Source organism: Perognathus longimembris, chromosome 1 (genome assembly GCF_023159225.1).
Source record: "Perognathus longimembris pacificus isolate PPM17 chromosome 1, ASM2315922v1, whole genome shotgun sequence".
In the NCBI taxonomy this organism is placed as follows: Eukaryota; Metazoa; Chordata; class Mammalia; order Rodentia; family Heteromyidae; genus Perognathus; species Perognathus longimembris.
Genome location: NC_063161.1, coordinates 34,888,184 through 34,915,962, shown reverse-complemented (window position 1 = coordinate 34,915,962; position 27,779 = coordinate 34,888,184). Strand labels below are relative to the sequence as shown.

The window sequence follows — 27,779 nt, the reverse complement described above, 5'->3', positions numbered from 1 at the left end:
GGAAAAAAGGCTAAATATGACATATTGTACCCTTACGTTGCTTAAAGTTTCCTGAGAGAAACAGTAATATTTCTAAAAACAATATAAGTGCTATTGAAAAAACAAACTCCAAATCTTTTCATAATCAAATTCTTTTCTTTCAAAAGTTAACATTTCTTATAATGACTTACCTACAACTCACCTGCAGTGCTGAGACGATTTTTACTCTAAGGTAAACACAATACAAACTCATAATAGCATTTTTGCTAAAATACAGCTATAAATAAAGCCAAATACTGGATTGTATTTGACATTTATACAAAATAGAAATTAGTGTTCTACTAAAAAGTTTCTGAAATAACATCTTAGTCACCCAAAACATTTGGGTGACCGTTTTGGGGTTGTTGTTGTTTTTTTGCCAACTTTCTGTATAGTGGGTGGGTAGTGTCTCTGACTTACACAGGAAGAAATCTTTGTTAATGTAACTTATTTATTCACTGAGACATTTCCTCTGCCAGCTTAAACAAGAGATAGAAATAAATGCCTGTGATCTTGAAAGTCCTAGAATGAACACAGAGCTCCTTCCATATACCTTTTGTTGGTGTGTGTGTGAGAGAGAGAGAGTATGTGTGCGCACACATGTGTGCTGGTCCTGAGGCTTGAACTCAGGGCTTGGGCACTGACCCTGAGCTTTTTTGCCCAACACTGGTGCTCTTCCACTGAGCCACAACTCCACTTCCAGAACTAGCTTTGTACCATGATCCTTAGATCTCAGCCTTCTGAGCAGCAAGGATTATAGGTGTGAGCCACCAACGCCTGGCCACATTCTAAACTTTTAATATATAAACCATGTTATTAAAATAGGATAACTCATGTGACTTAAAAAGATAAAATATATATGTAAATGTTCATCAAGATCATTGTTGACATTCTCTAGGGAGACTTTATAATGCTTATCTCATTTTTCAATGTTAGAATACGGGTAAATTTCAATTTTGTTACAATACAGAAGTGGTTCATATTTATACTAGAAATGGGATTCTTTTGATATCTAGACAGTTGAAAACTTTCTAAATTTAAGGATTTTGTAATTATACTACTGTATTCAAAAATGTATTTGAAATGTTATTAAAATCTTTTTTCCAAGGAAATTATTGTCATGCCAATTATTTCTAAAATATATACATAAATTTGTGAACATTCTTCGAATTTAAGAAAAAAACTTCTGGGTCTGGGAATATGGCCTAGTGGCAAGAGTGCTTGCCTCGCATACATGAAGCCCTGGGTTCGATTCCTCAGCACCACATATATAGAAAAGGCCAGGAGTAGCACTGTGGCTCAAGTGGCAGAGTGCTAGCCTTAAGCAAAAAGAAGCCAGGGACAGTGCTCAGGCCCTGAGTTCAAGCTCAGGACTGACAAAAGAAAAAAACTTCTATAGAATTCCTTCTAACTTGGAGCAAATTGTATAACGTGTTAAATCTGAAACAGGAATTAGTTTCAAATTTGTTGCTCAAATACACATTGTAGTTTGTTTTAAATGCGCTTTACATAGTGTAAGCCAGATACATTAAGAGCTAGGAAAATTGTATAAGTATGCTGAAAACCAAAGCTTTTGTTTGTGTGTGCGTGTGTGTGTGTGTGCTGGAACAGGGGCCTGAACTCAGAGCCTTGAGCCTGGTTATTGACATAAACATTTCTGAATATTTTCAAATCCTGGTGAGGGTATAAAGGTTGTTCTTGCACAATTTTGGTTTATGAAGAACAGTCATAATTAGACACTGGGGGAGGAGGGAGTTAAGTATGGGGAAATGGAAAATGTAGGTGTGGTTTCACTGGCACTCTGACTTAATACACAATTCTAGTCAGATCTAATAGTCATGAAAAAGAGAACATCATGCCTGGCATCCAGGAATTGACTTGACACAAAGTGACCTTGGTGTCAGGAGATGGCATGACAGTCACAAGCAGGCCATGTTTTTCTCATAGAACTCCAACTGATTGGACATGGTCATCATTTGGTGAAGATAAAATAACAAGACCAGTTCATAACTCTTTAAGCAGAGACAAGAAAACGCCATTCTGCAAATTATAAGATTATTAGCTAGTTTTTATTATTAGTGACTTTTCCCAAGAGTATGGTAATACTGACATTGGCCAGGTAGCATGATAAGATAATACAATTATTTGCCTGCACAGAACACACTGAAACAAAAGTGGGCACACGGTGAGTACCTACAGAAGGACCACATGTAAGAAGACATTACGATTTCATTCTACTTCACAGACTTGGATCTTAATAAGCCCCAACCAAGGAAAGATAGCTAAGTTATCCTGGCATATGTTTTGAAATTCAAAATAAAATTAAAGCTTTTAAGTATTATCACTGAAAATAACGTACATTTTTAAAACTAGTCTAAATCACAGTTGTACACTGTATTTGAAAATGCTGTGTCTTCTTAAGGTGTCAACAATTAACTTTAAAATTCAGGTGTATTATAACTATTCTGGCAAGTAATTTCAAGTAAAACGTGAGCCAGCCACAAGATGTTCTTATAAATAACCAAAGACAAATACTTTCATATTGGTATTTCCATAATACAAGTGATGCTGTAGCTTTAGCTTTACCTACTTAACCCCCTGAGTCTGGCCCTTTATAGGGACTAAAGTAATGTTTAAAATTATTTCTCAAGTCACAAAATCCCAATTCTACAACATGATACATTCCCCTCCCATGCAAAATAACTCCATATCATTGGGCTGGGATCCGGGCGCCAAGCCTGTAATCCTAACTACTAAAGAGGCTAAGCTCTGAGGATCCAAATGGGAAGCCAGCCCGGGGAAGCAAACTCCATGAGGCTCTTAATCTCCAATTAACCATCAAGCCAGAAGTGGAGCTGTGGCTCAAGTGGCAGGGTTTGATAGAACACACACACACACACACACACACACACACACACACACACACAACTTCGGGGACAGAGCTCAGTACCTGGGTTCAAGCCCAAGAACCAACACACACACACACACACACACACACACCTAATTCGCTTGAAATGGAATAACTGGCTGTAAGACTTATCTACATTTGTTTTTCAACTACTACTTGGGTTGGTTCGGAGGTCTCACACCACCCCTTTTAATGGTGATTTCACAAACGCAAGGAACAGATTTCTAGGCGTCTCACAGGATGGAGCAATGCAACACGGCCTCCGGGTTTCTCCAATAAATGCTCACGTGGACACAGCAGCGCATGCGCCCTGACGGCGAGCTGCTGGAGGGGAAGGCGCAGCGAGGCAAGGACCGGCGTCCACGGGTCTCGGCCTGGTCATGTTGAACTAGATCTGGACCCTGAGGCGATTTCGGCGGTCGAGTGGACTTAACCGCGCGCGGCCCACCTCACTGGGCCCGCTGCCTTGACTCGCCGAAGTGCAGCCGTCCTAGGTTACCGGGGACCTGCTCCATTAGGCTAGTAGGACGGCGGGATGGGCGGGGCTTGAGATGGTGGGCGGAGCTCGCCGACCTGGAGTCTCTTATTGGCCGCTACGGTTTCCTTTTCCATTTCCTGGTCTCCCGGTCCAAGTGTGAGGCCACTGCCAGTCAGGAGCTGGCCCTGGAGCTTTGCTTTTTTCCGTTGAGGAGTTAACCTAGTGAAGAGTGCTGCACTAGCAGCAGTGTCTTTTTGTTCGGTTGGTGGCAGATGTCTATGTTTGCATTTATGGTGTACATTTAACTTGCATCTAAACGAGTGCTTTGCAGGCAATTTTAAGTGGCTTTAGCCCAGAAACGTTTTCTCCATCAGGTGCTCACTGCTTTCTTTTCCATGACAGATCTTGACGACAGTCTATGCAAAAGATATATAAATATGATTACTAATATAGTAGTCTTGAGCCTGATCATTTGCATTTCCTTAGCTTTCTGGATTGTGTCAATGACTGCTAGCACCTATTATGGTAAGTAGGAATGTTCTGAATTGTTTTTCTGTAATCTAATAAATGGTAAAATTGCCAGTGTAAAATGGGAACGTCATTTCCTCTAAATGGTTATGAATGATTATGAATGTTTGCTTAACCTCCACATCCTGAATTATATGATGGTCATTTCAGAAAAGAACAGAAATGAAATGAAACTACTTAGCCTTAGTGTTCAGGAGTCTATCAAGGGAATTTTAACTGGGAAAGCCGTAGCCTGTCTAAAGGAAATGGTGTCTCCACTTTCTGATACTTCTGCTATTCAGGACAAAACTTCCAGCTTTTAAACGAAAGTCAGTAATCCAGATTTTTATGAGAAATCTCCCACTCTAAATATTGACTCAAATTATTTATCAGCATACCACACTGGCCAAACAAAACATCTCTGAACTGGATACAACTTTTGGGAAAGTCAATTTCTAACCTTCAAATCAGCTTTGTCATCTGTCAGAGTGTTATTTGCTTAAAATAAAATTGTCTCTCTGAAAGAAAGAGAGAAGAATAGTTAAATTTTATTAAGAAAAGAGTCACAGAAAACTGTTATCTAGAAAAAAATACTGAGGGGCTGGGAATATGGCCTAGTGTCAAGAGTGCTTGCCTTGTATACATGAAGCCCTGGGTTCGATTCCCCAGCACCACATATATAGAAAATGGCCAGAAGTGGCACTGTGGCTCAAGTGGCAGAGTGCTAGCCTTGAGAAAAAGGAAGCCAGGGACAGTGCTCAGGCCCTGAGTCCAAACCCAGGACTAAAAAAGAAAAAGAAAAGAAAAAAAAATACTGAGGAGCCGAAGATTTGTTTTGTTTACCAATACTCATGTGTAAGATACCCATTATCATAACTAGGTATAAATGACTCTCAAAACTTGAACATAACACAGTTGGCTATATTCCAATAAAATTGCCTCTTGGATAATATTCAAGTGTCACATAAATAATTTACTTGGGTAACTTTACTGTAGTTTTCTCTTATTGACAACTATTTTAATCCGGGGCTGGGAGTGTGGCATAGTGGTAGAGTGCTTGCCTAGCATACATGAAGCCCTGAGTTCAATTCCTCAGCACCACATACACAGAAAAGGCCAGAAGTGGCACGGTGGCTCAAGTGGTAGAGTGCTAGCCTTGAGCAAAATTCTCAGGGACAGTGTCCAGGCCCTGAGTTCAGTCCCCAGGACTGGCAATAGAGAAAAACAAACAAACAACTATTTTAATCCGCAGTGCACTTAATCAAAGCTTAATGCCAGGACTAACTTGTTGTGACTCCACATAATTTATATTCCCTCTTTATAATTTTTCAGATAACATACGGCCTATTTCTCCTTGGCGTTGGCTGTTTTCTGTTGTGATTCCTGTTCTGATTGTATCTAATGGCTTTAAAAAGAAAAGTCTAGATCACAGTGGGGCTTTAGGAGGTATGTCTTTATTTTGAATATTTAAAGTAACTTCTAAATATTTTCTTATACAGTATAAGTAATGTTATGTTTTCTAACTTCAGAATATATGAGACTGAATCTTAATGTTATATATTTTAGACAATGAGAAAGTTATGCATTGCTTAGAACAATGTATTTTGTCAAAATTTCAGGAACAAGCATACACTTTTAGTGTAACATGCAAATTTAATTTCGCAATTGATACGGGTTAGTAGGATAGACTCTGAATTATTAGAGCACTCCGCCTAATTGTAAAGTGAAGGAATGAACAAGTAGAAAGAATAACCTTTGGACAGGGCACAGTGGCTCACATTTGTAATCCCAGCTACTTGGGAGGTAGGGAAGATTGCAGCTGGAGGCCAAGCTATGCAAAAAGTTAGCAAGACCTCATATCAACCATAAGCTGGGTGTAATGGTGTGCCTGGGTCATTCCACCACACGAGAGGCATAAATAGGATCATTAATGGCCCAGGCAAAAGCTATTCCAAGGGCTGGGAATATGGCCTAGTGGCAAGAGGGCTTGCCTCCCACACATGAAGCTCTCTGTTCGATTCCCCAGCACCACATATATGGAAAAGGGCCAGAAGGGGCGCTGTGGCTCAGGTGGCAGAGTGCTAGCCTTGAGCAGGAAGAAGCCAAGGACAGTGCTCATGCCCTGAGTCCAAGGCCCAGGACTGGCCCAAAAAAAAAAGCTATTCCAAAAATACCTGAAGTGAAAAAGGGCTGGAAGTGTGGTTCAAGTGGTAAAGTGCCTACTTAGGAAAAGGAAGGAGGGAGGGAGAGAAGGAGGGAGAAAGACTTATGTTAAGAACTAATCATAATCTTAAACAGAGCAGTTTAAACCAAGTGTTTTGATTTAATTTTCAGAACTGAGTTGAGGAAGGTCAGTTTTTCCCTTTGTTTAATTTTAGTAATGAAGTTTGAACTTAGGGCCTCACATTTGCCAGGCAGGGCACTCTACCACTTGAGCCACTCCACCAGCCCTTTTTGGGTTATTTTAAGATACAACCTCAACACATGTTTTCTCTCATATACAAGTGCTAGATCTAAAATACACTGTGGGGCTGGGAATGAGGCTTAGTGGTAGAGTGCTTGCCTAGCATGCATGAAGCCCTGGGTTTCATCCCTCAGTACCACATACATAGAAAAAAATGGAAGAGGCACTGTGGCTCAAGTAGTAGAGTGCTAGCCTTGAGCAAAAAGAAGTTCCTGGGACAGCTCCCAGGCCCTGGTTCAAGCCCCAGAACTGACAAAAACAAAAAATTAAAATACACTGGGGCGTGATAAATTAAAACTTGCCTCTAGGCATTCACACACAGTGAGACCAAAGGAAGTTACCCTTAGGAGAGGAACACAACAGTGCAACAATGCCTATGTGCATGATGATATAAAATAATATTTACCTAAATTAACTCCAGGAAATGGACACAAAAGGTTTTTCTTTTTTCTTTGTTGTTGTTTTCTTTTCTCATCTTTTTGTCTTGTTTGTTTGTTTACCTGTCTTTGGGAGGGAAGGGGGGCACAGAAATGGACGGACAAACTTGTGGGTGGGATGGCGGAAAAACTGGAGGAAAGAGAAGGAAAGGATGACATTGTCCAAAAAGAAATATGTTCCTTATCTGACTTATATAACCGTACCTTTCTGTACATCACCTTTATAATAACAATATAGATAGATAGATAGATAGATAGATAGATAGATAGATAGATAGATAGATAGATATGTCCTTGATTTACCAGGCTGGCTTAGACTGCCATCCTCCTATTTGCACTTCCCTTTGTTGCTGGGATGACAGGCATTGACCATTGCACTCAATCACTGTGCTTTCCTTATAGTTTGGATGACAGGTGTGCATGGGTTGAGAAGGGGTTTCATGAACTTTTGAGACTCAGCTGGCCTCTAATTCCCAATCTCTACCTCCCAAGTGGCTAGGATCGTATACTTAAGCAACTGCATCACTCACTGTGTGGAGCTGGCTTCAAACTCACAATCATCCTATGTTGTCCTTTCAGGAACCTTTACTCTTTGGGCTAATCAATAATAAATAAAGATTTTTAGAAAATTGTGAAGTTTATGAGAAAAAAATAAAACATCATAAAGTGTTTCTGTTGAAAGATGTGGGATGTCTTCCCTCGATAGAGTCAGACGCTTTTTTTGAAGAAGGTAATTTGGTGCTGATACCCAAAGAAGGCAGAAGCATATTGTTACAAGTTGACAAAATAACAAGTACATAATCCTGACTTGTACATACCTAGCTTGTTCAAGGGTAAGGACAAAGCTCATTTGACTAGAAAATAGTAAGAAAAGGGAAAATAGTGAGAAATAAAGCAGGAAAACTAGGCAAGAGCCAAATTATATTGGGGCTAGTAAACCACAATAAGGATTTTATTGTAAAGGAGGTGCGACCTCTCTACCTCAAATCAAGAATTACTGATGTGATTTCTCATGGAGCTCTTATATTCTGCCAATTGAGGATTCCTCCTAAATATTTCTTGTAAATAGGATGACTACAGAAACAGGATTATTTAAGAGCTGACAATCCTGAAGTTCTCTACCCAACCTTCAAAACACTACTGATCTTTTAGCCTCTATCACATCACAAATATATTGAATTCCTCCACATTTATGTGTAGAAGGTATTTCTCATGAAGTTTTGTGAATTAGACTAGACCTCCATAGAGGCAAAATATAACTGGTAAGAGAAAGGAGGCTGGAATTTGGCAGGATTAATTTGAATAATAATGTCTGGCTATACTCCCATTTTTATGTCAAGGAAATGGGGTTTTAGTATAACTTTAATGTCATGAAATGAATATTGGTGAAGTTTAAACTTCAGGGCATCACATTTGCAAAGGCACCTTCCAAGGCCTTAGGAAGAGCCCTAAAGTTGGCTCATGGTCCTGGGTTTTGTAAATTTGGGGAAGGTAAAAGATACTTTGTATTCTTTTTTTCTTAAAGAATGCCTTCCAATGTATGAAGCTTTAGACCTCACAAAGTCTGGATCTATCCCTGATATGATTCTTAGGGATATGATGATAATTAGATGAAATGATTACCAAAGAATTCTCAGCTCACTAGACACATAGTCAACCTTTACTGACCAGTAATTATTATTACTAGACAGATTTCTTCTTCAAAATCATGGTAATTGTCTTTCTTCATAACTGAGAAACATTGTTCATCTATTATATTTTTCTTCTGTAGGATAGTTGAGAATTAAAATTAACTAGGCATAGACATTTTAAGAAACACTTTTTTACTGTATAGTCAACAAACAGGAAGGACTGTATATTGTTTATTTAATAAATGTTTATGTCTCATTTCCTAATTTTGAATACTAAGAGTATATCATATGCTTCTATGCCCCATGCATTTGTGAATAGTAGTAGACACATAACAGGTGCTTATTCAGAAACAGATGTACATTGGTTTCTAAACCTTGGCTAATCTCCTAATAGTTTTATTCTATAGAATAGTATTGTTTGGGACTTTCTTAAAAAAAATCTAACACTGATCCCAAGTAGTCATAATAGTAAGAAATACTTTCTTAGAGTATGATGATAGGTCATTTAAACTTTCAGTGTTGTAATTTTCCCACCTGTAAAATGGAAAGGAATGGAAAAGAGTTATACCTGTCAAATGTAGCATGACACTTGGCACATGTATAATATGTATTTTACTGATGTTAGTTACTAAGTCTTCTTCCCACAACTACTAATTCACAGTCATAAAGAGTTTTACTAGGGTTTATTACACCATGCATCTAGTATATTTGGAATTAAAAAGTAAGAATTACGGGGCTGGGGATATGGCCTAGTGGCAAGAGCACTTGCCTCGTATACATGAAGCCCTGGGTTCAATTCCCCAGCACCATATATATAGAAAATAGCCACAAGTGGCGCTGTGGCTCAAGTGGTAGAGTGCTAGCCTTGAGCAAAAAGAAGCCAGGGACAGTGGTGCTCAGGCCCTGAGTCAAAGGCCCAGGACTGGCAAAAAAAAAAAAAAAAAAAAAGTAAGAATTACAAAACTTACCTGAAGATTGGGGTATATGGAGCCTTTCATGACATAGGAATATCTGTACCTTGGAGGTTAAAGAACGTGGAGATCAGGCAATACCTAAAGTGCACACGGAGGTGGAAGGCCTATCTCCTGGAGAGAGGATATTCTCAGAATAAGGAGAGAGTGACTTTAAAGGGAGATAGATACTCCTTTTGTACAACACCTTGTCAACAAAATTTGATTAATAAAAAAAGGAGGGGGTGGAAGAAAGCTGGACACCCATGGCTCATGCTTGTAACCTTACCTACTCAGAAAGCTAAGATTTTAGGATTATAGTTCCAAGCCAGCCCAGGCAGGAAAGTTGGTGAGATTCTTTATCTTTAACCACCAAAAGCCAGAAATGGAGTTGTGGCTCAAATGGTAGATAGCTAACTTTGAGCAGAAAAGCCAAGGAACAGAGCCCAGGCCCTGAGTTCAAGCTCCAGTACCAGCACAAGAAAAGAAAAGAAGTGGAGTGGAAAAGTGCTTGTCAGCTAAGAAGTACTACTGGTGATCTGTTCCAAGGTAGTTTGTCTACCTCATTGGGGTTTTTGTTTGTTTTTTTGGTTGTTTTTTATATATATATATAGAATATAGCACATCTTTTTTAAATTAAATTTTATTGACAAGGTGATGAACAGAGGGGATACAATTACATAATAAGGTAGTGAGTACATTTCTTGTCTTATTTGTTACACCCTCCCTCATTTTTCTTCCCCTTCCCTAGTTTAGATAAGCATATATACAATATCCAATGTACCAAAATCATATACAGTGACCACAGGGGGTATGCCAAAGGAAATTCACCTAGTACATTAAACATAACAACAATAAAATCCTCCTGTTTCCATCTCTTGGAGTTCATTTTGCTTAGCCTCATCTTATATAATCATATGTACATAGCTGTAGAGCTATGTGATCCTCTGATAGGTCTATCCTAGATCTTTTTACGTTTGTTTAGTAATTGTTTAGTTTTAGAGACATACTATAAAGTCACTGACCAAAACATGTGGAAAAGCCATTTGAAAAGAAGTTTGTCATTTTATAGACATGATCTCTACTGTTCTTCCCCTCTCCCCCTAACAACCACATATCAGGGAGACCATGCACCTTTGTTCTCTGCCTACCTCATTGTTAACATAGTTCTGTGTAGTTATTCCAGTGCTATCTTTGGACCTGTAAATATGAACAGTTTGTTGTTAGGCTTTAACTTAAGTTGCCGAAACAGGCTAAATGGTTTACAATTTTATTCAGTCATCAAATGGTTGTGTGTACAAATACATGAATTCTAGATACTGTTCTAGGCACCTAAGATTTCAATAGTGAATAGACTTGATTGAAATGCAACTATCATGAAGCTTTCATTGCTCATCAGATAGTGAGACAGATAATGAGAAGGATAGGTATAGTCCTGTCTGCTACCCTTCTAGAAGGAGATGCTACAAGGGGAAGAGACCTGCACAGCAAAGCAAGGAGTTGTCCAGAAAGACTAGTGCTAATACATTGCAAGATTTCACAAAAACAGCACAGCCAACCTATTTTCAGCCACTGGTCTGATCTTTCTAAAGTAGAAGCTTCATTCTGTCAGATACTGAGAATTGTTCAGAGCCAGTAAAGCTATGTGTTTCCCATTATATTAATCTGAGAGAATGCAGAACCACAAGGCCAACTGGAATACAAAAATCTTTCTTCAGGTACACCCTATACTTGTAGTTGGTGAGCACAAAGTCTGAGGAACAGCAAGTCAGGTCTGCAGGGTTTCCTCCTGGGTGCAGTTCAACAAGTCTGCTTGTTTCTTTTGGCCTTCACATCTCACACAAGGCATGAACCAGCCTTCTGATTTTAATAATTTTTCCCTAGACAGATGGTATGTGAAACAGATTAGATTTTAGTTTGTTAAATTACTATGAATTTTTAGAACTACCCTTCTCCTTTCTGGTCTCAGAGATTACTCAAGTCACCTTACCTATAAAAAGTGAACATCACCAGCCTCCGTTGGCTCACACCTATAATCATAGCTACCCAGGAGGCTGAGATCTGAGGATCAAGATTTGAAGCCAGCCCAGACTTCAAAGTCTGTGAGACTCTTATTTCCAATAAACTACTCAGAAAAAGCCACAAGTGGCACTGTGGCCCAAGTGGTAGAGCAGTAGTCTTGAGCAAAAAGAGGCTCAGGGACAGTGCCCATGACGGGGGTGGGGGTGGGGGAAGGGGATTGTTTAAAATAATATAGAGCATTGTTTGAAAGGACTAAAATATGTTCAATTTTCTGTCAATTTTATGGAAATGACATTCAGTTTACTGCTTGGTGATAATATAGTAGGTAAAATGCTGATGTTTGGGGAATGTACATTCAAGCTATATGTGGAAGTAACTTTAAAAATCTATTCATTTTCCATAGCTTTCACACATGGATGAAGTGTAATTCTGTGTTTATGTGTTTCCTTCAGGACTAGTGGTTGGATTTATCCTAACGATTGCAAACTTCAGCTTTTTTACCTCTTTGCTCATGTTTTTCCTTTCTTCTTCCAAACTCACAAAATGGAAGGGAGAAATAAAGAAGCGTCTAGATTCAGAATATAAAGAAGGTAAACCTAATTATTATAACTCACAATGGTAAACTTTGTTTCACTTAATCAGAACATGTTTTGCACTGTCAAAATAGATAAATATAATTTGAAAATTACTTTGGTAGCCTAATTTAGTTTATCATCTATTTTACCAGAAGTAACAACAGAATCTTAGAAACATTACCCTGTATCATTAATCATAATAAATCTGTTTAATGATAATGAGGTCATACCACTTTTAGTCTTAAAAATGTAGTCCACTTTCTTAAATTTCAATATAGATGTTTTTAGAAGTGCATAATTTTTCTTCAGAGAAGAAAACAATTGTGTCCTTTTTATCTGCTTGCTTCTTTGCAGGTGGGCAGAGGAATTGGGTTCAGGTGTTCTGTAATGGAGCTGTGCCAACCGAGCTGGCTCTGCTGTACATGATAGAAAATGGTCCTGGTGAGATGCCAATTGACTTTTCCAAGCAGCACACTGCTTCCTGGATGTGCTTGTCTCTCTTAGCTGCACTAGCCTGTTGTGCTGGAGATACCTGGGCTTCTGAAATTGGCACAGTTCTGAGTAAAAGCCCGCCAAGGCTGATAACAACATGGGAGAAAGTTCCTGTTGGTGAGTCTATTTGAGTTCCCTAAAAATACAAAAGCAAACACAAAAATCTCGTAATTATTTACAAGCCTTTGAAGAATTCTTCCTGTTCTCTTTAATTAGAAAAATACTATAGACTGTTAACTTGGTGATAATAAGCTGGGCAGTAGTATAACGCTGCTCAGGAGGTTAAGTTCTGGATGGAAGACAGCCCAGGCAGGAAAGCCTGTGAAAGATTCTTCTCTCTCATTAACACCAAAAAGCTGGGCATGAAGGTGTATTTCTTGAGGACCTGCTATGTAATTAGTGCTTTCTATTGTTTCTTTGTTTTGTTGGTACTGGATTTTGAACTCTGGGCCTCCCACTTGGTAGGCTAGTGTACCACCATTTGAAACTGGTGACATGCCTCTAAGCCATGCTTTTTGCTGGTTATTTTGGAGATGGAGTCTATAGAACTTTTCTTCCAGCCATGTGCCATGCCTGGCAAACTTATTCTTTTTGTTGTTGTTGCTGTTTTGTTGGTGGTGGTGGTCATGGTGCTTGAACTCAGGGCTTAGATGCTGTCCCTGAGCCTTTTTTGCTCAAAGCTAGCACTCTACCACTTGAGCCACACTTCTGGTTTTCTGATGGAGTTAAAGAGTTTTCATAGATTTTTCTGCCCAGGCTGGCTTTGAATCGCAATCCTCAGATCTCAGTCTCCTGAGAGGCATGAGCTACCAGTTCCCAGCTTCTCTTATTATTGCTGTCTTACAAACAAAGAAACTAAAGCACAGAGAAGTAGCACTTAGGTTCCACTGAACCATTCCACTTCAAATGCTTTACTGAGGAGAAAGACTATTTTCTTTCTTTCTTTTTTTTTTTTTTTTTTTGTGGCCAGTCCTGGGCCTTGAACTCAGGGCCTGAACACTGTCCCTGGCTTCTTCCCACTCAAGGCTAGCACTCTTGCCACCTGAGCTACAGCGCCCCTTCTGGCCCTTTTCCATATATGTGGTGCTGGGGAATCGAACAGAGAGCTTCATGTGTAGGAGGCAAGCCCTCTTGCCACTAGGCCATATTCCCAGCCCGAGAAAGACTATTTTCTAAGTAGACTGGGTTTTTTTTTTCTAGAGTTATCAAACTGAGGCCTTGTGCATTCTAGGCAAGTTCTTTACCACTGAGCTACCCCTCGGCTCTAGAGAATTATTTCTATTAAGTACTAAATAACCTCCTTGACATGTGATTTCATAAAATAGTTGAGCTCATGGAAGTTAAGGGTAGAATACTGACCAGAAGAATTTTGAATGGTCCATTGTCTGGTACAATGTTTTTCACTTTTTTCCCCCAGTGCTGGGATGCTAATTCAGTGTTTTGTGTGTGCTAGGCAAGCATTCTATCACTAAGCTACATTTACATTTCTTGTTATTTCTGAGACAGAGTCTTGATATATAGTATAGCTGGCCTTGAAATTGCTATGTGGCCAAGGCTCCAACTCACCACCCTCCTGTCCCTTTCCTTGGTGGGGTGCTGGGATTACAGGTATGCACTATCATATCCAGCTCATTAAAAAAAAAAAAAAAAAAAAAAAAAAAAACAGGGCTGGGAATATGGCCTAGTGGCAAGAGTGCTTGCCTTGTATACATGAAGCCCTGGGTTCGATTCCCCAGCACCACATATATAGAAAACGGCCAGAGGTGGGGCTGTGGCTCAAGAGGCAGAAGCCAGAGACAGTGCTCAGGCCCTGAGTCCAAGGCCCAAGACTGGCAAAAAAAAGAAAAAGAAAAAGAATTTTGAATGTTTTTCTCCATAAAGCAATGATAAATGTTTGAGTACATATATATAATATATATATTTACCATGGTTTGAACACGAAACAATGTATACAGGTATTGAAATATTGCATGGTACACCATAAATATGTATAATTTTTAGGTAACAGTTAAAATCAAAGAGAACTATTTACTTTAAAATAGTGTTGATGAATAGATAACAACTTTTTCTTCCTTTCCTCAACCTTGCTGATTCTTAACACTTCTTTTAATGCACATTTCTCCTGCAGGGACCAATGGAGGAGTTACAGTGGTGGGACTTGCTTCCAGTCTCCTTGGTGGTACCTTTGTGGGCATCGCTTACTTCCTCACACAACTGGTTTTTGTAAATGATTTAGACATCTCTGCTCCCCAGTGGCCCATTATTGCTTTTGGAGGTCTGGCTGGATTACTAGGATCAATTGTAGACTCATATTTAGGGGCAACGATGCAATTTACTGGTAAGAACATCATCTTATTATAGTAAGTCATTGGGTTATTTAAAAAAAACACAAGATCTTGATTCTCTTTTCCACTCCTAGATTTTGAAATTAGTAATTTTCAAAAGGGAAGTCAAACAGAACGAGCAGAGTGACCTATGATTAGAAATGTTCTGATTAGGCCCGGGGCACTGGTGGGACACACCTATAACCCTAGCTTCTCAGGAGGCTGAGATCTGAGGATCATGGTTCAAAGCCAGCCCAAGCAGAAAAGTCCTATTTATCTCCAATTAACTAGGGGGAAAAAATGCCAGAAGTGAAAGTATGGCTCAAGTGATAGAGGGCTTGCCTTGAGCAAAAGATTGCTCAGGGACAATGTCCAGGCCCTGATTTCAAGCTCCACCACCAGCAAAATAAAAGAAAATAACTAAATGGAGATGAACCATGAAAATTAAAACAAAAAAAATCTTTGAATCTTTCAAAGATTGTCTCCTTTTCAGGAATAAAAGTTAATTTTGTTTTTAAAAGTTTATTTGACTCCCATTTCATTTGTTTTGTTTCCACTCAGGTTTAGATGAAAAGACTGGCCTGGTGGTCAACAGCCCAACGAATGAGACAAAGCACATAGCGGGGAAACCCATTCTTGATAACAATGCAGTGAATCTGTTTTCTTCTGTTCTTATTGCCCTCCTGCTCCCAACTGCTGCTTGGGGTTTTTGGCCTAGAGAATGAACTTTATTTCATTTCCACAGGTTGACACTGGTGAGTCCAGGTGAATTTGCAATTCCAAGTTTCATCCTAAGAATAGTAATTGTAATGGCAAAGTTAGAATTTGATGCTTTCCTTACATCAATTCCCTTTAAGAGCTAGTAAAAGGTACAGACAAATTACATGTATTTTTCTTCTGTTGAATATAGCTGCTTCAACAGTAGAGCTACACTTTTTCCTCTGTATTGCTGTGTATTGAAGTGAAAGATCTACAGTTAATGTATTTTTTGGCTTGTTTATTTAAAGCAATGTATGCATTAAGAGTGATGACGGTTCCCAGTTGTAGCAGAGAAATACCATGATGCCAATTATTCCAAAGTAATATTTGTTTTAAATTACTTTAACTGATACTTGTAGACGCCTAAATAAGTGTATTATCCAAGTCTTCTCTTCAATGATCGCTCAGTAGTGAATTGTATGACCTAATCCACATTTTTCCCCTCCAGGTTATGAAATTTGAAAAATAATTAAGTGCAACCCAAAGAAACATCTAAAACATCTGTACCTCAAGCTGGAGAAGTGGCTGAGTGATGGAGCACTTGTCTAACATGTGCAAGTCCCAGGTCCTAGGGAGGACCCGACCACCTTGTTACATATTTCAATTGTTTTTGGAATAGCAGCTACCTTGAATTCAATATTTAAATGCATTTTAGAGATTTCTTTGAAATATATATACATATACATACATATATACATACATGCATATATGTATATATGAGAGTGGGTTATGACTAGCATCCTGAACAATTAAGTTACTAAAATTTTATTGTGATTGTTTTTACTGTTTTAGAGTGGCTACAAATGGTACAATTTCCTACTGTGTCCCTTCTAAGTTGTGCTCTACTTTTCATTGTAGCCTCAAAGGAATTCTGCTTTTCACTTTGGTTCTTTACTGTGATTTATCTTGTGTTAAAACATTTTGATAGATTATTTCACTAAATATGTCTTACAGTATTTCTCATGTAATTTCCATACCTTTCTTCCTCTGCTGATTTTGCCTTGTTAAAGAAATTGAGAAAGGATGTCAAGAACAAGCCACCAGCTGAACACATACAGATTAGAGGCATGTTGTTAATTGTAGAGCATCCACCAAGCAAGTAGAGGACCTAAGTTCAAACCCCAGTACTGCCAAAATAAAGAGAAAACACAACTATGCAGTGTAATTGTTTAAACTCCTTATGAAGTACCTGTTGCTATGTAATTCCAAGTGATCACGAATATTTTAAGCATACATTACTGTTTGATATACATTTGTTAAATTGTTTGGCTCTAGTCAGTGTGTGTGTGTGTGTGTGTGTGTGTGTGTGTGTGTCTGTCTGTCTGTCTGTCTGTCTGTCTGTCTATTTGTCCTAGGGCTTGAACTCGGGACCTGAGCACCATCCCTGAGCTTTTTTGCTCAAAAGTAGTGCTTTACCATTTGAGCCAGAGCTTCACTACTGGCTTTTTGGGTAGTTAATTGGAGATGAGTCTCACAGGCTTTCCTGACTGGACTAGATTTGAACCACAATCTCCTGAATTGCTAGGATTATAGACATGAGCCAGAAGTGCGTGGCTCACTCAGTGTTTTCTTAAGATCTCTGAAAGCTGATAATCAAGGGTTCATTCCTGGAAAAAAATGAAAAGTTTTAATGTTTGTCTACTTGAATCTCTGAGGACCATGATGATCGCAACATTTTTAACATGTGAAACAATATTACTGGTTTTGAAACTAGTGAGTCAAGAAACCTGTAGGAGGGCTGGGGATATAGCCTAGTGGCAACAGTGCCTGCCTCGGATACACGAGGCCCTAGGTTTGATTCCCCAGCACCACATATACAGAAAACGGCCAGAAGTGGCGCTGTGGCTCAAGTGGCAGAGTGCTAGCCTTGAGCGGGAAGAAGCCAGGGACAGTGCTCAGGCTCTGAGTCCAAGGCCCAGGACTGGCCAAAAAAAAAAAAAACCTGTAGGAGGAATGAAAGATTTATAGTCCATTTGTCCTGAAATTATTTCCCCTGCCAAGCAAGACTGAATGTTCCTTCACTTACTATAACTTCTCTTCAAAATTTATTTCATAAATGTGGCAACTTCATTTGGATTCATTCTTCTTTTTAATGTTTAATTGCTCAAGCGAAACATTGAGTCTATTCTTTAAAAAAAAAAATAGAACACTAGTGATAAAACTAAAAAGTGTTTTGCCTTACTCCCCAGCACACACCAACTCCAGCTCTCTTTCCAATCTTTTCCAAGATAGTACTAATTGAAATTTGAGAGGGTATAGTTAAGCCTAAGATTTATGTTCTGTGTAGCCTTAAAAATTGAGAGATTATTGTACCTAGGACTTTTTTTTAAACTCTGTGCAGGGAGGGGGGTGTATCAAGTGCAAGGAAGAAAGGAAGGGGGGAGGGTAAAAATAGCATTGTCCATGTAATCTTCCAAAAGAAAAGTATTTTGAAACAATAATAGTAGTTTGCTCTGTGCCAGCTGTTATTTAAAACAGCTTCATACATTAACACGTTTAATTCTCATAACCACCCTGTGAAGTAGCTACAGTATTCATTTTTGTACCAATAAAGAAACTGAGCTTTTACGAAGTTAAATGATAAGACTAAAGTAATAAACATTCAGATTAAGTAACAGTGGAAAAACATACTAAGAATTTGGAGAATTATTATTTGGGTCATGATACCAGAGCTGTAACTTGCTCAGCTGATCCAGTGAGATTTTTTTTCAAGCGAAGACAAAAGCCAATAAATAGTTGTGCCATATATAGAGCAATAACATCCGTAATCGCTCTGTGACTGAAGTGTATGTTTTCACTAAAGCATTTGGCAACAAATTTCAGAATGTTCGCATTCTTAATTTGTAATCTTAATTACATATCTCTTAAGGAGGAGAAAGGACACGAGAAACTAGTCCATGTCAAGATAATTGTCTTAGAGAAGTCCAATATAAAAGAGGAATTGTGCTTACCTATTAAAACATGTTATTTGGGCTGGGTGTTGGTGGCTCACACCTGTAATTCTAGCTATTCAGGAGGCTGAGATATGAGAATTATAGTTCAAAACTAGCCTGGGCAGGAAAGTCCATGAGATTTTTATTTCAACAATAAAGTATCACATAACTCAATTTGAAAATAGACAAGTTGAGTACACATTTCTCCATAGATAGGTGTCTTCTGGCTCACAATTCTAGAGACCCCTCATTGAGGGGTCATATCTGCTCATTGCTTTCTCGTTGGCAGAGTACTGGGGAGGAGGGGGTGAAGGGCATCATGTGGAGAGAGTTGGAAAGCTTGTGTAAATACATGTCTTTTCTAGCCTTTCTTATTAAGCTACCAGAATTCATGTATAATTATCTCCTCATCACCTTCCATGGATTCCCTGTCACTAGATCCAGGCTAAAAGGTATTTGGTCCCATTAGTGAAAGAATTCAAGGATGGACACAGAAGAGACTTAGTAGGAATGAAACTTAAGAGTAAACTCCAGGGCTGGGGATATGGCCTAGTAGAGAGAGTGCTTGCCTCATATACATGAAGCCCTGGGTTCAATTCCTTAGCACCACATATATAGAAAACAGCCAGAAGTGGCGCTGTTGCTCAAGTGGCAGAGTGCTAGCCTTGAGTAAAAAGAAGCCAGGGACAGTGCTCAGGCCCTGAGTTCCAAGCCCCAGGACTGGCAAAAAAAAAAAAAAAAAAAGTAAACTTCAGTATCATATATCAAGTCCAACCACTTGCCCCCTAAATGCCCACTAAGGAGACAGGCAAAGGATGTAAAAAGATTTAATAGACATCTCGTGCAGCATTTCAGCCCATCCTCAGCCATATTTGGGGTTTAGACAAGAGAGATGAGAGATTTGCATAAATAAACAGTTTCGGTCACAGGTGTGGTCTAATTAGCATTATCTTAGTCCTCCTTTCTCAAGGTTCCAGGGAAAAAACAAGTCATTTTTACCTGGCAGGTCATCTATCCGGAAGGGGCTCTATTGCTCCCTGTGGGTACTTTTGGCCTCCTGTCACACAGCTACTATCATTAGACTTACTCATTCTGGAATCCTTTGATCTAGAAAGTTCACTGGACTTGAAAAATAGAAGTCAGCTCGAGACTAATTCCATTATTCTTAATTGAATAATTTTGATAACTTAAAACACTAGGTGTCAGTTTCTTCATCAATACTACACTCAGTCTGAACCAGTCTTTTTACAGGACTCAACACGAATCAAAATTAAGAACCAACAGCTTTCAATTTATGTATTAAATTTTTATTCATGAACTATTGGGCATACTGTACAATCAGGCATAAGACATTAAGATAGGGAAGTAGAACAAAATAAACAGCTTATCATCTAACTAGGAGTGAGGAGTTAAGTCAATAATCACATAAGCGAATAACTATACCCAGTGAGACTGTGAAGGAAACTCTGGTGTTGAAAGTTTACAAAAGAAGTACCTAGAAGAACCTGTTTTTCCTTTTTGTTAACTTTTGTTGGTATTGAGTCTTGATCTCAGCATGTGGATACTATCTCTTAGCTTTTTCAGTCAAAGCTGATTCTCTTCCACTTGAATCAGGGCTTCAGTTCTGGCTTTTTGTAAATTGGAGAGAAGATTCTGGTAGACTTTCCTGCCCAGGCTGGCTTCAGATCATAGCCTTCGGATGTCAGCCTGCTGACTAGCAAGAATTACGGAGCTGAGTTACTGGCACCTGGCAGGAGCCTGGTTTTATTGGAAGTTTTTACTGAGGAAGTAATGAGTAGGCAATGGTCAGCTGAAGGATGGTGGTAGAGGATCTTGAGTAGTAGAAAGCATTTCTGGAACAAGAAATCCAGCAGAAAAGTCCTGAGGGAGCAAAGTGTTTGGCATATTACAACGAGAGTGAGACGGAGACAGGAGCCAAAAGGCAGACTGAGACACTGGACAACCACCCGGGGCCTTGCCTTCTCAGAATTAACAGTTCACGCTTAGAACAAAAAGAAAACCATTGCATTTCCTCAAGTTGAAGATTTATTGTCCCTCTGAAGACCTCTCTTCAAGAGATGCATTCTCCAAAGCAAAAGAACTTGTCTGAACAAATTAAACTGCAATGACTAATGCAAGAATACATCATTAGGCAAACAGGATGGGAGTTAAGCATTGGTTCTCAAGGTTGCTGAACAAAAAGCAGTTCCGAATTACTATTGCTTTGGTCCCTCCTTTGAGAGACTGGATCTCAATAGTGCAGCATAAGGCAGGGAAATTTCTCAATGCAGTGATTTAAATGGACAGCCAACATTGAGAACCATTAAGAGAGAAAACTGAAAAGCTCAAAGTCAAGTGCGCATTCTACCTTATATACATCAATTTTCAGAGGAATTCTTTGAAACAGCCACATGCTTATTCTGAGAACTGCTCTGGGTACTTCATGAAGGGAGATTTTTTTTCTCACAACTTCTTAGGAATTTCCCTTAATATTTTCACAGTCAGAAAGATAAGGAAATTGAGAGAGTTTAATTTGCCCAAAGCCATACTAGTTAAACAGAAGAACTGGTATTTGAGCTTGGGAAGTCTGGCTCCAAAGTCCTCATTCTCTTTGTTATAATCACTTTTGTTAGTAGAGTCTAAAGAGAAGTAACAACATCCCCTGCTTTCTACATTGCCAGTAAAATTATAAAAGAATTCTTAGCGTATTTCAAGGGCCTGAAAAATCTCAGCCCTGAATCTATAACAGGAAACAGAAACAAAGAAAAAAAATCTCTATAGTAAAAACAGAAAGCAAAATCATACACAACCTTTCCCTAAAGAAAAAAGAAGCAACCGGGTTTTAAAATCCACTTAATGGAACTGAAGGTGTGGCTTGATTGTTCAAGTGCTTGCCTAGTAAGTACAAGGCTCTGAATTCAAACCCTAGTACCACCAAAAACCAAAAACCTCAACTAATGAATTTCAAGTGCTGTACAAAAAACTACTAACAATACAAAAGACTCTTATTTCCAATTAACCACCACAATGGAAGTGGAGCTTCACATCTTGATACATTTTCACTGGTGCATGGGCCGTTGGTGCCAGTCTAGCCATCTGGTCAGAAGAATGACAATGGAATGAATGGATTATTAAAAGACTCCCTGTATGAAGACAAGGGTAGTTTACTGCCTAGAAGGGACAAAATATGTGTCCCTGGTGTGAATGCTGGAATTATAATGACAGGCTATCACAGAAACTTATGTCATGTTTTTGGAAATCCCATGAGGTCATTCTGACCAAAACATCCTTCACTACCCCAGCAACACAACAATGAACACAGAGTAAAGCAATGGGATAGACTTCCCATGCACTCACGTTTCCAAACCAAGGCAATTGGGTGATAAGAACATCTGACTCATAAAATAACTGGAGAAAGAATGTGAAGAGAGTTTTGCAGTAGGGTGGTGCCCCTTATCTAACTATAGGAGTATGGATGAAATATTCTACTTGAGAACAAGGGAAACAAGTGGCTCTGCAGCCTAGGTTGGGAAAATAAATTGATGAGAGTAGAGGGAGACCAGAAAGCTGCCTGATGAGGCTGTGAAATGCCAAGCTCGGTGTTCCTTTTTCTCTTTACAGTGTACTTGATTTGTGTACTCCATATAAAGCCCCTTAATTCTGCTCTGAAAGCAGGACTTGCCTAGGTGCCTTCTACTATGAGGTTCTTTTGGGGTGACCAATAGTCTCAGGCATGTAAATTTGGTAGAGGATGTGATTGACCTTTCTAGACTGGATAAAGGAAGTGCACCAGTCTAGATCAGACAACCCTTGCTGCCCACATAGGTACTATCTGTGAACAGACTAGGTTGCTGTGTTAACTCAATCCAAGACCTATGTGACAGGCAAAGACTTTGGAAGGGTTGAGGGGACCCTACCCTGTCAATAAATAAAGGAGAAAGAGTTGGAAGGAAAGTGTTTATCTTCACAGAGAATAGTAATGCTCATTAACAGAGTTTTGGTAGAAATCTGGGCATTTTAAAAGCCATTCTCCACTGGGGGTGGTGGCACATTGCCTGTAATCTGAGCATGTAGGAAGCTAACACAAGAGAATTTTGAGTTAAAGACTACCTTGGACTGGATAGCAGGACCCAGTCTCACAAACAAAAACAAAAGATGATAAAATTCCACTGGGGCTTCAGATGGAAATGAAGAACATGCTTCCAGAAACTGGAGGGAAAATAATGTGACCTTTGTTACAAGTTGTGAAGAACTTGGCTGAACTATGTTCAGTGTAGTGGGGTAGGTAGAATTTGCCAGCAAATAAGGTAGAACAGGTAGCTGAGGGCTTTCTAAGCAGTGTGGAATGAATTGTCTGGTTCCTCCTGAGGACTTACAGTAAAATTTGAGAAATGTGAGAAAGGAGGAATTGTAAGGCATAAAAAGAACAAAAACTGAAAACATTTGAAAAATCTTGCCCTGTGTGTATTGCGAAACATGAGAATGTGCCTTCTAAAGAGAATTCCAAAGTAGCACTAGATTAACAGTCCCAATAAAGAATTTATAGCCCTCTGTAGTGGCTCAAGCCTATAATTCTAGCTACTGAGGAGACAGAGATGGATGAATGTGGTTTAAGGGCAGCCCAGACAAAAAGTTAGCAAAACTCCATTAAAAAGAAATCTGGGTGTGGTGATGTGTGCCTGTCATTCCAGAAGCCATGATCCAAAAAAAGCCAAGCAAGAATACTAGGTCCTTATTTCAATCCCCAACAGACACACACACACACACACACACACACACACACACACACACACACGAGAGAGAGAGAGAGAGAGACAGAGACAGAGACAGAGACAGAGATAGACAGAGAAAAACAGAGACAGAGAGAGAGACAGAGAGACAGAGAGACAGTGACAGAGACAGAGAGACAGATAAAGACAGAGAGACAGACAGAGAAGACTGACCCAAAGGTGATTTCGTGGCCATCAAGTTTCCCACTAATATGCAAGACAAGGAGGCAAAGGTGTTTCCTCTTGAGTTGCAGAGAAAGGATCCTCATGGAGACACATGGGAGAAATCCTGGCAGAGCAATGTTGGGACAAGGCTTTTAAAGAGTCCAAGGGTTGTGGCTAGTCTAGAGAATCAAAGAATCTGACCCCTTGTTTTCCTGCACGGTGGTATGTCCCCAAACAGAAAGCCAAGGCTGTCCTAATGTCTTGTTTCCCTTCTTTCACAGAGCAGTCCAATGCTCCTGGTTGCCCAGTTGCTTCAGATATTCCTCCAGATTCTCTGAAAATCTGAGAATTGGAATATTTGGTTTAAATTTCTTGTGACGAAATATGTAGTTTCTTAAAAACACATCTGTCACTTTAGAGATAAATGGTTTGTGAATTTGATCTATCTTGTTTCTCTTGACCTCTTGGATTATTCTAGCTTTCTAAAATTCAGATGGACATCTTTGGGAGCTTTCATGTTTCATTCTTTTTATTGTTGAGACAATTACTTGTTAAATTTCATTGGGGTTCTGGTGCCCTCTAGTGGACAGTGCTTACACTTACATCTCAAGGGTTTTTGTTGTGTCTTGGGTTTTATTGTTTTGTTCGCGTGTGTGTGTGTGTGTGTGTGTGTGTGTGTGTGTGTGTTTTATGTTTTTTGTGTGCTGGTGCTGAGGCCGAAACTTCCTCCGGTTGAACTCTGTCTCTGAGGTGGGTCTCTCTCTCTCTCTCTCTCTCTCTCTCTCTCTCTCTCTCTCTCTCTCTCTCTCTCTCTCTCTCTCTCTCTCTCTCTCTCTCTCTCTCTCTCTCGGCTAGTGCCCTACCACTTGAGCCACAACTCCACTTCTGGATTTTTTTTTTTTTTTTGGATAGTTAATTGAAGATAAGAGTCTCAGGGACTTTTGTGCCCAAGCTGGCTTTGAGCTACAATCCTCAGATCTTTGCCTCCCGAGTAGCTAGGATTACAGGCACTGGCCTTGTTGGCCTGTGACACACATTTGAACTGTTACTTCAGATGGAAGAATAATGGCTTTTGAAAGTTGAAAGAACCTCAGGGAGATGAGATTGTAATGGGCGGAAGCAGTGAACATCTGGGCTGCTCCAGAATGGGTAGATGACTGAGCAGAAACAGGATTCTGACTGAGATCAGATGAGATTATGGATACTGGAATGTAATTGTTTCTCTGTTGCCTTCCACACCAGACTACCAGCTCAAGGTATAGATATCTCTCCTGGAAGTCATCAAAGGCTTTTGAATGATGAGCAAATAAAGGAAAAGAAAAGGATTAATTCATAGGCAGTTAATATTCATTGTTAGCTCTTATTCTATTGCTAATTACTCTTATTAGATCCTTCACATGAGAAATCATTACTTAACAAACCTTATATACCCCCAAATATTTCTCAAACCTCAAGTCCAATGAACAGTGTGTGTGTGTGTGAGTCTGTGCACATACGAGTGCATGTGTCAATCCTGGATTTTAAATTCAGGTCCTAGGCCACTGTCGCTGAGCCTTTTTTGTTTAAGACTCATGTTCTCCTGTCTGAGCCACATCTCCACTTCTGGCTTTTTGCTGGTTAACTGGAGATGTCACTGGCACATGGCTACAGAGTGTTTTATAGGCTTTAATTTCTTCCATTTGCTTCAATTAGTACATTCCAGGATATAAAGTTACAAATATGTGACAGGCACAGGGCTAATCTCCCCAGCCCCTCCAAGGAAATTATACTATTCCATGTTGAAAATCCTTGCCTGGCTGCCAAGCTACAAATAGGTGCCCTCCCCTCTGGGAGCAGTTTCAGGAATCATATTTTGGTTTTCTTTTGGTTTTTCTTATCTCTGTTATTGTACTCCTGGGTTTTTTTTTTACCTCATTTTGTTCCCTCATACTCAAATTATCCTTTTTCAAACAATTGCAGTATATTAGGCCAAATTTCTTGTATTTACAGAAAAACTACAGAAACAGTGCATCTGTAAGTACTAGAATTTCTCCACGTAATTGTAGAAGTGGGTTTTTTTTTAATTCCCCTATTGTCCCAGAGGAGAACCCTAATTACAATAAGATTGTATTCCCTGAAACAGTTGTTCAATGGAGGATTAAAAATGCCTTGGGGATACAGGATGATTCTGTGTGGAGAAATGGAGCGGAGGAAATATTTAAGATACTGTGGAAGAGACAAACATTTCTGAAAAAATTCTTCTTCTCCATTTGTTCAGTTCTTCTTTCTCTTTATAATACAATACATTAAGGAGATTTATAGCTAAGATGAATTGCAAAATATATTCACACTTCATTAGGCTGAATCAGAATTTCTCAGTCCTAGCATGACTGATATCTTGAGCTGGGCAGTTCTTTGATGTGACTAACATTGTAGAATTCTCAGCTGCATCCCTGATCTCTTTCCACTGAAAACCAGTAGCCAAGATACCACCACACATTACCAAATGTCACCTGGGGGTGCATAATATCCCTTGGGGGAGAACTACTGGACTAAATCAAGTATCTTTAGGGCGTTCCTGAACCTAGAAAGTTCATTCCATCTCCTTCCACCCTATTTAAACTGTTCTAACTAAGATCTCCAATTACTATCTGTAGCTCAGCCAAGAGACACTTACCAGTCTTTGTTTAACTTGATTCTTCCAAAGTATCTCATGATTAACTTTCTCTAAGGCCTCTTTTTCTTGGCATTGATTTTTAGTTTTCTTTTGACTACTGTAGGTTTCTCTTTACAGTTTTTCTTGCTTCTGCCATCTCTTAAAGGTCAGTGTTGTCAGGGGCTTTGTCCTAGGCCCCTCTGCCTTCTTAATTATTCATCCTCTCTGTGGGCCCCATTCTTGCTGGGACTGCTTCTCTCTGTATTGCAATGTGACTGCTGTAACTCCCAGGCTATGAATTCAAGTCTTTATTTCTATAATAGAGGAAGATAAAAGGGGAAGATTGGCACTGTTAAGGTAAAATAAGGTATCTGCCTCAGGGGCTAGGGAATCAGTACTTATCTAGCATGTGAAAAGTCCTGGCTTTGATTTCTAACACCAAAAAAACAATGCAATCCACAAGATGAACACTGAACAGTATCTTATTCTTTTGCCTTCCTCCTGATATAGTGAGTCTGATGGATTGTGCATATATTGTGAATTTTTAAGCTTTAAATACAGGTATCTTAGCCTCCCGAACATCAAAATCTAAACAACGAATGTGTTTGGTCTAATATGTTCTGCTCTCACAATCTCACTCCACAGAAATATTAAAAGGTAATGTCCATAGGTTAAAAGATCAAAATATTCTTATAATAAATGTTCATGTGACCCTTATGTACTGGCTACAGAAGTATGCACTAACAACTCAATAATGTACCAAATATCCAAGTATCTGATAGAGCTTGTAAACAGGAAACCAAATAAATATGAGAACTATTCTGAACAGCACGAAGAAACAGCAGTCACTTTAGGAAGTATACTGAGGGCAGCCTCCCTGAGAAAGGAATAGTCAAGGCAACATCTGAAGGATATTGAAACTGACCTCATCCTGAGAAATACTGGAGGTAAAGCATTCCCAATAGAAAGAAAGAACCACACCCAAGAAAAGACTAGGAACATCAAAAGGACAGGATGGGGGCACAGGGGTGGAGGGGTAGGGTATCTTGAGAAGAAGGCAGGAAGAAGGCAATATCCTGTACTCATGGGAGTTATATAGGTCATGGTAAGAAATGTAAAGTTTTTGTTTGTTTCTGTTTTAAATGTCTTTGACTCTGCTTGGGGGTATAGGTTTCAGTAAGAATGCAGGGGAAAAGTAAGAGAATACCAGAGTAGTCTAATCAAAAGTTTAATGACAGTGGAAAGGGACAGTGGGTGGATTTACAATCTATTTTGCAAGTCGAAGTGACTGGAAAATGAGAGTGAATTGGAAGTACATGGAAATAAGGGGAAAACTTGTCAGTTAGGTTTTAGCTTTAGTGAGTATGCTAGTAATAAGACTATTTAGTATGTTACAGCAAAGTCAGGAGAGAAGCAGTTTCTGGAAAGCCATTGAAAGATGCAATTTAAACACAGCAGGTTTGAGAACTCTGTTCAACACCTGAGTGAAGATGTGATAAGTGGGAAGTTGCATTTAAAACTCTGTAACTCGACAACTGATATTCGACAAAGGAGCTAAAGACATACAATGGAATAAACATAGCCTCTTCAACTACTGGTGCTGGGAGAACTGGGCAGCCATATGCAGAAAACTCAAAGTAGACCCAAGCCTATCACCATGCACCAAGATCAACTCAAAATGGATCAAGGACCTCAACATCAGACCTGAATCC

The 27,779-nt window shown here is 39.3% G+C and overlaps 1 protein-coding gene across 5 annotated transcripts; it reads left to right on the top strand.

Moving 5' to 3' along the window:
- Positions 1-3,215: 3,215 nt before the first annotated feature.
- On the top strand, positions 3,216-16,839 carry Tmem19 (transmembrane protein 19). 5 transcript variants are annotated; one of them, XM_048359399.1, is made up of 8 exons: positions 3,216-3,292; positions 3,807-3,929; positions 5,244-5,357; positions 11,868-12,005; positions 12,345-12,599; positions 14,611-14,820; positions 15,368-15,561; positions 16,014-16,839. In XM_048359399.1, the coding sequence occupies exons 2-7, from the start codon at positions 3,842-3,844 to the stop codon at positions 15,529-15,531; spliced, it is 969 nt and encodes a 322-aa protein (XP_048215356.1). In that variant the 5' UTR covers positions 3,216-3,292; positions 3,807-3,841; the 3' UTR covers positions 15,532-15,561; positions 16,014-16,839. The 5 variants fall into 5 exon arrangements, with proteins under 5 accessions (XP_048215356.1, XP_048215370.1, XP_048215380.1 ...); XM_048359413.1 differs by having other exon boundaries at positions 3,243-3,405; XM_048359423.1 differs by having other exon boundaries at positions 3,243-3,420.
- The last annotated feature ends 10,940 nt before the right edge of the window (positions 16,840-27,779 follow it).

Bases quoted from the DNA above. Each gene is read 5' to 3' on its own strand.
- Tmem19 (XM_048359390.1), top strand. From the start codon at position 3,800: ATGACAGATCTTGACGACAGTCTATGCAAAAGATATATAAATATGATT. The intron at 3,930-5,243 runs GTAAGTAGGAAT...ATAATTTTTCAG, and splicing joins GACTGCTAGCACCTATTATG to ATAACATACGGCCTATTTCT. The intron at 12,006-12,344 runs GTAAACCTAATT...GCTTCTTTGCAG, and splicing joins AGATTCAGAATATAAAGAAG to GTGGGCAGAGGAATTGGGTT.